This window comes from Durio zibethinus, chromosome 12 (assembly GCF_047325235.1).
Source record: "Durio zibethinus cultivar Kanyao isolate XHJ-2024 chromosome 12, ASM4732523v1, whole genome shotgun sequence".
NCBI classification, from domain to species: Eukaryota; Viridiplantae; Streptophyta; class Magnoliopsida; order Malvales; family Malvaceae; genus Durio; species Durio zibethinus.
Window position 1 is genome coordinate 5284979 of NC_143173.1, and position 11509 is coordinate 5296487.

Genomic DNA, 11509 nt, shown 5'->3' on the forward strand with positions numbered 1-11509 from the left:
ACAGAATTTGAAATTGTTGAAGTCCAAAAATATCCAAATGCCAAACGATTTGAATTCAAAAAATCATAATCTAAATTATTTGAATTTAAAAACAATCCATGTAAAACCAATCCTACCCAACCCCTGTACCACCTCTAATCAAGATGTCTTTATGTTCCAAAGTTCAATATGTTAAATTTTATCTTAGTTACCGATGCTAGTTTGTCAAATAATTTATTTCTCTGTTTTATTTTATCAAATTTCTTAAGATTAAAATCAAATTTATCATTATATTATACGTTAATATTCAATTTTATTATTTTTAATTTAGCTGAATGTTCACATTATACTTTATTAAAAAATAACAAATTTAAGGAAAATTGACCGTTCACGCCAATGGAATCAAGTCCATTATTTTTCTAAAAAATAATAAAATTAAAAATATAATGGCAAAATTCAATAAAATAAAAAGCACAGCGATAAATTTCAATGAAAATTATTTTTAAGCTCAATTTCTTATACTAAATGTAATAATTGTGTCATAAATGTTGAGTTTTTTTAATTCTAATTCTAATTCTAATTCTAAATATTTTTTGTAAATATAATTTCCTCAAGCAGATTATGATTGCATCAAATTTTTAAGTATGCAAATGCCTTTATCAGATGACATTGAACTAACCAACTCAAAAACTTAAAATGTAGAATACATGCCTCAAAGACTCTTATGTTCAAGCAACTAGATATATGATATTTTGCGTTTTATATTCCAGAATTGTACATGGCAATCTTTAGAGCATGAATCAAATAAATCCAATCAAAATAAGAAGTTTATTTGCAGCCAATAACTGCTGCTTCCAAAAACATATATATAAATTAATGAAAGTGGAGCATCTGAGTTGCATAATAAATAAATAAATAAATTAAACATTTTCATTAAAAAAAAAAAGAAGAAATAAGGTACAACAGAATCAAAGAATGATGTATTGCTGGTTCCAACAATCTAAGCTATAGAACTGTGCAGCAAAGCAATTAATATAAACAAGAATGTTAGAATTCCTCCAAATTTCATACTGGAAGCTGAACCAATGTCATGGGCACCAACAGCATACACCGTCCCTGACTTTTTATCCTTCACCTTGATGCTTGAAGAACCTTAAATTGACCATAATAACATATCAGAGAACCTAATTTCCTAAAATTTTTTTGTTCGAAAGTGGTGTAAAGTAGCCTTGGTAATTCAAAACACTCGTGTTAATACAATAGGAAAACAATAAGAAAAAAAGACACAAAGATGTTACGGTTTAAAATTTTTAACAAAAAACATACATGGGTTTAACAAAAGTAAAAAGAATATATTTTGTGTTTTTCACGTCGACATGAATTGTAAGACATAATTTTCATATAAAATATGACATAAATATATGAATTGTGAGTGCTTTATACAACATGAACATACAAACTGTCAGATTTTGTATAAAGATAGTAAAAAGACTATGCAAAAATGGGTGGGGTGGCAATAATACTGACTTGTCTTAACTTGTAGATAATAGTGAGCAATCTTAATTAATTGGGAAAAGAGAGTATAAAGTTTTCTGGGTTATTTCTTTTCCATAGAAAAACTGATTTGATTAAAACAAGATTAACTTGCATGCTCACATTCATGCCTGAAAGAAAGTTGCAAGAAAATCGATGCATGCTTATGAAGACTGACAAAACTGGAGATTGCCATTGCACCGCAAATACTCTCACCATTACCAACAGAATTTCCATTTTTGACTTGCCATGCAGTTTAAAGGAAAAAAGCTAACTTCAGAATTTTTTATACTAAACACTTTTACGTCATGTTTGGACATATGAATTTCAGAGAGTAGATGGATTCAGTTTACTATATAAATTATAAGAATATAATACACATTATGCACAAATAGGCTAAGATTCAATACACCTAAATATTTGGAAGGTTATAAGATAATGAATTTCAAATAAAGTTGGAACAAAAAGAATAATTATTACCATTAGTTGACAATTATCAAATTATAAAAATTGAACGTAGAGCATAAAATTCAGAAGACCCTTGAGGAGAACACAAGTTTAGGAAGCCAACACCAGTGTGAATAATGAAAATGCAGCAACAATAAGCATAAAAACAAAAATTAATTAACAGATTTAACCAAAAAAAAAATAATAAAGTTCTTCAAGAGGGTACTCACAGTTGTATTCAGTCCATCCAATGGTCTGATTTTCAATATCATATATAACCAACTTATTTGAAAGCACCAAATCTGCATTGTAAAGAAATGAAATAAACAAAACTTGGTACCACAATCTTTCACGTTAGATTATTCTCCTCTTCACATTTTAGCAAATTAAAAGAAAAATGATAAGTTAAAATAAATCATTGCTATGATTTGTCTAACTGAACTTCTACTTTGCTTCAGTATTCTTCAGAAGATCAATGCCACCAATCACCAGTCACATAGAAGCAGCATGAGTGAAAACTAAAATTCAGGTTCATAGGCTTTTGGTTTAAACAGAAATGAAAATAATGATAAGTTGGGATGCCCGAGAATTATAAGAGTCAAATATGCACAAAACCAAATTTCTGTTTGTATCATGGAATGTGTTTTACATGACATGGTAAAAGATTCTTATAAACCATACTTTAGATAAAAAAAAAAAAAGCTATGGTCTGTAAAACTAATTTTCTTGTCGTTCCTTTGGAAGTAGAAGTTTAAAGGCTATTAGGTCAATTAAGGTGATAGGGTTATGAAGATGTTATTTTTTGTGGTGGATGATTGATGAGGAGAAAAAGGATAATTGACGATTGCTAGAGGTGGCAAATGGGCAGGTTTGAGTTGGCTTGCTTAAGGGTTTGATCCATCCCAGCTATGGATCAGGTTTAGGTAATTTCGAGTTCAAAATTTGGTTGCTTCTGGTTCAATCTAGTTTCAGGCCATTTAGGATTTTATGTATGCTGTGACCATTTCAGCATGATTTTCAGGTTTAGATTTATTTGGGCTCAGGTTATCTCGAGTTCAGAATGTTTCAACTCAAATAGGTTTGTGTTCAGGTTTGGGCTTCTTTGGGCAGGTTTTCGATTTTGGGTTTCTTTTGCCACTTTTAACAATTTCCAATCACAAGGTGAGGTGTTCTGTTAGACTGTTATTAATATATATTGAAACTCTTTTTTAACATGCTCAATTCAGACCATCAGAGAAGAGCATCAGCATATAGGATCCACAGAAGGACAGAGACATTGCACATCTTATATTTTGCAAACAAAATGACAAATGAGTTCATAACGACAAGTAATTCTAGGATATACCTCCCAAAAGAATCATATCTTTGCCATCTTTAGATTGCATTCCGCTGTTCTGCCAACCAAAACACCAAGCATCTTCCTGCAGAAAGCCATGAAGTGATTTTTAAATGCAAAAAACAAACAAAATGAAGATTGACACTATAAAGATATTGAAATCTAAACCAATTTGACAATTGGCTGCCCAACTAATAATTAAACAATGATAAGAATAATAACAATAATAGTAGTAGTACCTTATTTATCAAATATAGCATTCAATAAAAGAGAATAAGCTCCATGCAACAAGCTTTGCAGTTGACTATAAGAGTATCATGGAAAATAAGGTTATTAGTACATGCTGTCAGCTTATGACAAATAGAAGCCTCCTTTGGTATGCCTATAAAAGTTACTTTCCTGCTACTTGAGCATTCTTGCAATACCTACTTGTCAGGGATACATAAGGGAAATTACATTTTGGCAAAATGTCACAAGAAATTTCATAATTTTCAACCTTAGGGAAAAGAAGCAGCTATTTTGTTACTTAGATTTCTCATTTCTCAGCACACTTTCCACTACTTTTAGTAAACAAAACCAAAGAGAAAAAAATTAAACTTTCAAGCGGCTTTTTCCACCAAAAACCATGAATAGCATAATCCTTGAACGAACAGGTTTTCTATACTCTCTCTATGGTCTCCTTCCCTCGAGCTACTCCCCACCCCTCCTATCTCTTTCCTAGGTAAGTTTGTAGTTTAATGGGTTCTTTTGAAGGTGTTCGCAACGAAGAACAGACCTACTATGTAGGTATTACAATTTAAAAGCTGCATTCTCAAAAGTGCCAGTACTTGTAGCAACGATAAATTAGGATGCATGATAACGGCAGTTACATAACTTCCACATTGGAAGCATTGTCACTAAAGAAACTTGGTAAATTTAATTAATTCAATACTTTAAAAGAGAAACTCGGATGAAGTAATGGGAATTTATTTCTCCATATATTTTAATTGAAAGGCATAAGCAGTGAATAATTTATGTGAGAAAATTAATATTACCAAAAGAAAGAAGTAAATATCACCACAAACAAAACTAAAACTACTGAAATTACTTCTTTACAAAATCTTAAAGGCTGATAGAAAGATTAAGAACAATCTTAGAAGTTTACCTAGAAAATCAGTGAACAATATATTAAAGATGGAAGTGTCAAAAAATGCCTAAACAAAGAGGCCAACAAACTAAATTCTGGAAGTTATCTCCTTTGCCTCTATTATGATAATAGACACATCATCCGTAATTTGCATAAATTATATAATAAGATGATGACCATTTTGAGAAACATAGTTTACCATAAGATACTTGACCATATAATGAAACTTTATGGACTGTCAGCTTCTTCAATAAAACAATCATTTCCTTCATGAAATGTTAACTTGATTTGCAATATAATACTTCCAAAAATCTATGTCAACTTATGAGAGAACCATGTTTGTGCATAATAAAAAGAATTAAAAGAAATAAATTGTACTTACGCGAATTTGGAACAGATACTCATGGGGAAAAACTGCTAAAATGAGGGAATCTTTAAAATGGAACTTTACGACAGGAAATCCATCATCAACACTGCAAGAGCACAAACAAAAAGAAACAGTAAGTCTCAGAACAAAATAATTCACAGGAATTAATGAAGAAAAAGGCATTGATTGGTCCAACACAAGTAAACTGACCTTGAGGTAAAGAAATGAAATAACCAAGGTAAGCAGAATATAAAACATGAACTTTCCATTTTCTTTTTAGTAGAATATGAATAATGATTTTCAAAAAAGTTGTTTAGGGGCAAGAAACAACAATATATAATAAAGCCCTTCTTTTCTCATAAGCAAGAGAGAACAACAGTTGGGAAAGAAAACAAGAAGAAATTGTGAAGTAGAAAAAATTGCTCTTGACATAAAGGTCACAATCACAAGATAAATCCTTTTGACAAGAACATGATGAAAAATCTAATCATCACTAATTACAATTTTCTGATATTTCTCCAACTCGTTAGAGATTCCAGGCTAGAACAACATTTTATGGCCATTGTGGTTATTCAAATTAAGAAAAATTTGCAGTAAACTTATGCCTTCTCATCTCTCTGTTTCTTGCCCTTAGAAAAATCAGGCTTGCAAATGCAGAGCATTTATCTTTTAAATTAATTTTTCTTAAAGCTGCATCCTTGGTCAAATGCACATTCTTTATTGGTAGTATAGTGAATAATACTTCAATTTGGAATTGAATCCAAAATGAGATATATAACAGCTTCAATAGACTAGAGAAAAAATCAGCATAACTAGTCATAAACACAAGTATTATTGAAGAAAACTATTTATATACAGTAGCAAGAAAATTAAAGCATAACATGTTAATTGATCAAATTAAATTAAATATGAGGGAAGAATGTAACAAACATTTGGAACATCAGAAGTTGCAAGCCTAACATTCAGATTGTGCTATTATCAGAGAGTACAATCACAGTAAGTGTCTTACTTTTCCCCAAACCGAAAACAAGTAAATTGGTCCTCTACAGTATGCAATATCAATGCAGGCTGCGAGGAGAGAATCTAATTGACAGAAAGTACAAAGTGATTAGTAGTAGACAATGTTAAAATCAAAGTAAGGTAAGGAGTAATGCTTACCTTAGTCATTAGTGGTTCATAAATTGTAGATGGAAGATATGCTAAGGTTGTACCACTATCAACTATTGTTCCTTTTTGATCTCCACTGTCAAAAATATCACTTGGAAGTTCTATTAGAGCATCACCAACTTCAACTGCCTTCATTATGACATTGTAATGTAACCTAAGATTGTTGATAAAAGTATATTTATGACTTTATAAACCAAGAATTCACTATATTGATGAAAAAGTGTAAAACCTTGAACAAAACTTTAAAAAACTGCAAGGCAATCCATAAACAAACTTAAGTAAATAGCAACACAGTTAAATTTGTCAATCATGATCTCCTAGAAGTATTTTATTACTACCGCATGAAAGAATCACAGCATTTATAATGTTTCTTAAGGATGAAATGCACCATAAATTATTCATATACATATCTTTCATTGGCCAAGAAAAATTATTCATATATAGCATAGATCAATGAAAAGATCCTTACACACTTTTATGCACAATGTCTCCCACTTGTTGACATGTCAATCAAATTACTTGATGATTCATTACTAGGATAATAAAAAAAGCAAATAAATTAACCATGACTAGGTTAAAAATTAATGCTCAGGAAAAATTATTTCCCAAGGAGAAAGAAGGATTCATGTATGTTATTTCCCTTGCTTCACTTAAAATATCTTGATCAAGTCACTTTAATGCATGGTGTTTTTCTCCCTTTGCTTAGCAATGCGGGAGCAAAAAATTAAATTACATATCACTGTAGCAGTTATGTAGTACAACACTAGTAGGGTTTTATTTTAGGAGTTTTTACATCTTTTTGGGTTATTTCTTCAAGGTTGTGTTTTGGAACTTGAATTTGAAAGAAGGGATTTGGATTTCAAATTTAGTATAAAGGCTAAAATACTAAGCAAGCCCCTCAACTTTCTCACTTTTCTTAAATAAGCCCTTATTCTATGATTTGTACCTAAATAAGTGCTTAAATTGACAAAAAGATTCACATGTGTCACAAGATGTTAACGGCCACTGGCCATCTGGCATCTTCTGCACAGGCAAACATTGATAGGCTTTTCTAATGTGACAAAATTGATTAAGTGGAAAAATTTCCAGCCTGAGATGTGGCCATTCCAGTAAATCAAATTCACCATGTCAAAAAAGCCACATCAACTACCACGAATGCAAAGGATGGCAACTGACCTTAAGCCTAATGGCCATTAAATCATGTGTCATGTGACAACTTTTTGTCAGTAGGGCATATCTACGTAAAATTCATAAAATAGAAGCTTATTAGGGTACAATAAAAGGATATAAGTTTTTCTAAGAAATTTGGGATGTTAAGGGGCTTATTTAGTTTATTAGTGTAGTATAAATTGTGTGATAAAACACATGTAAACATGACCTTCATGATTATTAATAAATTCATGGATTTATTAGATCCGGTGATGAATTTGAAGAAGCTATATGAATTTATAAATTTTAAATGCATCTTCTCATACCCTTTCATATGCGTAGGTATAAGGAATCTTAATTTCTACGTGGTGTCTGCATTTCAGCTTCACAATTTAATATAATAAACCAAATCCAATCCACTCTCCCAAATTCATGTTCCCAAACATAGCACAGGCTATTTCAGATGGTAGAGATTAGATTCACTCTAAGGGTTAGGATTTTCACTTATGAGGGTTTGTGCTATTTAAAGTATTCTTGTTTGTTGGGAAGTTTTCAACTTTGATGGCAGCAACTCAGAATAGCTTTTTCTTCTATTTCTACACCTTAGTAACAAAAAAAAAAAAAAAAAAACCTTTTAGCTATGAATTTGATCTATATTGCTCTCTACCTAAATTCCTTATGCTTCATTTGGGACACAAGAAATTGAGAGAATTAATTTGTATTCAGTTTGACATTGGATGAGAATGAATGCAGACAATACAAAAGTTTACTGAATATACTATGTAACCTGTTCATTTGAGAGAACATGAGAGGATGAATTTAAGATAGTGTTTCAAATTAACAACTTAATACAGATCTAACAAATCCATGGGCTTGGGTGTAATCATGAAGGTCATTTCCCATAAAATTGTCAATGTAAAGAATTACTACAGAAAGAAAGAAAAAAAAAATTGCAGCAGCTGTTTGTAAAACACAAACATTAACCTTGAGGGCAAATAAACCACAATTTTTGCCTATTCCATATTCCAACAATGTTGTGCAAGACCTAAAGAATGCAATGTCAAACTTTTACATCCAAGCAATAGGAAAACAAAGTTGCATCTAAAATAGCTGAATCAGAAAGAAGGGTGGAGAAAGAAGCAAAAAAAAAAAAAGGTGCAAAATTAGGAGTCCTCAACTAGTTTCTGGTCAATATCACCCTAAATGAGAAAAGTTTAAATTATATGTCATCAGTTATAAGAACCATAGATATTAAAGAAACTAGGAAATTTAAGATACATAACTTACTGGTTCGGAACCATAGGTGTTGTATTCACTTTTGGTGATACCACTTCACCAATTGTAAAGATTCCACCTCCATCTTTATTATCCAAACAGTGCGCAAACTTTCTTTTTACTTTTCCAGCCGCAGCTAGTTGTGAAATCACAGACGAATTTGCTTGTCCAAATCCAAGTATCCCATCTAGTGCTTCACTTGATGAACCTAATTCCCCAGATTGTTTAGCACCGCACCTAACCAGAAAATGGAAATTCAATTTTTTTTTGGGAAATTCTATATTAAATAACTAACCAAAAATACATATCAGCTGCCGTGTAGCAAAAGATGCTTCCTTTAACAAAGCATGCTCCGTCCCTCCAAACAATACACATCAAGAGACTGGGTCCATTTCTCAAATGAATACCTCTAAGAGCATGTGCAACATGTTGAAAAACTAACAGAGAAAGAAAGGGATGCGCACCAAAAATACAGGAAAAGTTGAACAGAATTTTATAATAATCAACCAGATTGACAAAGCCAAACTAATGCAGCCAATAAGCAACAGAAGAAAGAGGTAGGATGAAGATCAGCTGAAGAAAAAGAAGATGTCATTCAACATGTATTGCAATCCAGTTACCACAGACACAGAGGAATTTATACATCATAAGAACTGATGCACACCATACATTAATTAATCAGTGATTAAAGGTAATAGTGCAAATACAGTCTTGTTTAAAGAAGTTGGAAAAGCAAATAAATAAATAAATAAATTCCATTTGTTTTGGTTATATGCAATTTTTTTAAACCCTCTCCCCCCCCAATCGTCTGCCTTATCTAGTAAGATCTTAACCTAAGAGCATAACTAGTCTTTACCACACAAACGCACAGAGGTTACTTACATTAAAGCCAAACATTTAGGGAGGACTAAAAACCGCCTTTGTGCTATAGTCTGTGACAAGATTACTCAACAATATGAATATTTGAATAATGTTAGACCGTGAGGACCAAGTTGAAACCACCCATCTATTTGCATACAATAAATTTATGTAGGACAGCAAATGGTTAAAACAGATGTTCCTAGATCAAGTAATGAACAAAAGCCAGCCTCAAAGACAAGGCCATGCTCAAGTGAATTACTAAACATTTAGCTTTTTAATAGACCAATCATCACCATAAGGGCCATTTTCATGACCGAGGTGCATAAGCAACACTGGCAGCAAACTAAAATGTGTCCTGTAAAATTAGAATTCCAACTAACCCGAATATAACAGTCCCATTAGAAGATCCAGTCTTAAGGTTTCCAGTCACCTGCTGGAGTTGTATGGTGTCTTTTACAAAGTATCCAGCAGTTGAGCTTCCATCACCATAAACAACATTATATTGGCACTGAAGATTGGGCTTGCAACCAGGGAGTGGACCATCATATGTCGAGGTACAAAAATCTTGATCACAATAAACCAGGCTTGAAGTGGAGGAACTCTTTGGATTATATAACGTTAATTCTATCTGCAATAGAATAATTAAAACAATAAATGTTTTCTAGACAAAGTTTATCATAATTCAAAACAACACAACCACCACAAATTTACACCATGACATAATACTTGTGACTGTTACATATCTGATAAAATCTATAGAGATTAATATCTAGTTCTAAAAGGAACATACACCAAGGTCACTTTTTGCAGGGCACTTGTCACATTCAGCACAATTCACCCATAGAATGTCACTTCCAGTATCAACTTGCACATAATGGTCTTTTGATGGATTTCCTAATCCAATTTTAGCAAAATAAAGCCTGCAAAAAGAAAATGAGCAATAAATCAGCACCCAAATATATTGCAAAAGCAAATTGTTATGCAAATATCATAGAACCCTCTTCCTTATATATCCAATAGAGCAAACCAGCCGAATCTTAAGCTACCATTAGCTCAATTAAGCTGCTTTTCAAATAACTTAGCATTACAATTTTATATGTATATGATGGAATTTGTGAGCAATTAAGCATATTAACAGTGCCACCATGGAATTTAATCGGCTGAATTTTCGAATACATAAAGATGAAACTGAAAAGGAAATTAAAAATAATAGTGAAAAGAAAATAAATTCAATTACGGCTAACTCTCCAAAGAAAAAAAATTTAAAAAGAAATTAATCTTTTTTAAATTAATTGGATCTCATGCATTCAGTCAATCCAGTTATTATTTACCATCATCATAGAGAAACATCAAAATGCAGCCAAACAAAATTTCTTTTAAAACGGAAAATGAAAAATAACAATTCCCTTCACCTGAAAATCCATTAACCCCAAAGATAATTCCTTCAAATATAACATATATATATAAAAAAAACAGAAATACATATATCCAAAAATAATTCATAAAAATAAAAAACCCAACAAAGAAATATAAACATTTAAACATAGTAAGTATGTAAATTGAAAAACTAACCCAGTTTCAGAAGGGTGACCATTGCCACCTAAAGGAAGATCGACATTTACAGTAGAAAGAAGTCTACCATGGCGACGGATATCATGAGCTCTCAATGCACTTAAATTCTTTCCTTTACCTGCAAATTTATGTTTTACATCAAAAGTCACCACGTTTCCGAAACAACAACCAAATTCACCCACCACCGTCACCGCCACCGTCACAACTGCCAACGCTAATCTCCTTAGATCCATCATCCTTAATAACAACAGAAAAAAAAAAAAAACTCCCCTCTCTCTGTCTCTTAAACTTTTTAAAAATTTCTCTTGTTTTGCTTTTTTTTTTTTTTTCTAAAAAAGGTAGTTTTTTTCTGGGTTTCTTTTTAATTTCAAAGAAGATTCAAAGATGTGGGAGAGAGAGAGAGGGACAGGAAGCAAAGGCGAAAACCATGACCGAAGGAAAAAGAAGCAGAAAAATGCGCGTTTTCAACGGCAAATGACACGAGGAGTCCAAGGTAATTTTGTTAACTAAAAAAATGTCGGCCGTTTTTTCTGGTTATATTTTTCCTTTTTTATTTATTATTATTTTTATTATTGTCGTGTACTTTGAGACACTGATGAGGAGTTTAAATTTTAAATCTTTTATTTTTTTTATCCCGATCTACGTGATTGTCCATTTCGTATTTTTTAAGACGTATATTTTATATACATATATAAAA

The 11509-nt window shown here is 31.7% G+C and overlaps 1 protein-coding gene across 2 annotated transcripts; it reads right to left on the reverse strand.

Annotated features, from left to right (window-relative positions):
- Positions 1–784: 784 nt before the first annotated feature.
- Positions 785–11280, reverse strand: LOC111295886 (aspartic proteinase 36-like). 2 transcript variants are annotated; one of them, XM_022889682.2, is made up of 10 exons: positions 10813–11279; positions 10031–10160; positions 9621–9868; positions 8392–8616; positions 5947–6109; positions 5798–5871; positions 4804–4894; positions 3305–3380; positions 2190–2261; positions 785–1131 (listed from the first exon to the last, which is right to left on the reverse strand). In XM_022889682.2, the coding sequence occupies exons 1-10, from the start codon at positions 11046–11048 to the stop codon at positions 980–982; spliced, it is 1467 nt and encodes a 488-aa protein (XP_022745417.1). In that variant the 5' UTR covers positions 11049–11279; the 3' UTR covers positions 785–979. The 2 variants fall into 2 exon arrangements, 1 of the variants encoding a protein (XP_022745417.1); XR_016346868.1 differs by lacking the exon at positions 785–1131 and adding an exon at positions 3535–3599 and having other exon boundaries at positions 2215–2261; positions 10813–11280.
- Between the last annotated feature and the right edge of the window lie 229 nt (positions 11281–11509).

What these genes read in the sequence shown, in the direction of transcription:
- LOC111295886 (XM_022889682.2), bottom strand. Translation starts at nt 11,048, where the DNA reads ATGATGGATCTAAGGAGATTAGCGTTGGCAGTTGTGACGGTGGCGGTG. An exon ending in AGATATGATTCTTTTGGGAG is followed by an intron (nt 2,262 to 3,304) that starts GTATATCCTAGA and finishes TTTACAATGCAG; the next exon opens with ATTTGGTGCTTTCAAATAAG. An exon ending in TGGATGGACTGAATACAACT is followed by an intron (nt 1,132 to 2,189) that starts GTGAGTACCCTC and finishes GGTCAATTTAAG; the next exon opens with GTTCTTCAAGCATCAAGGTG.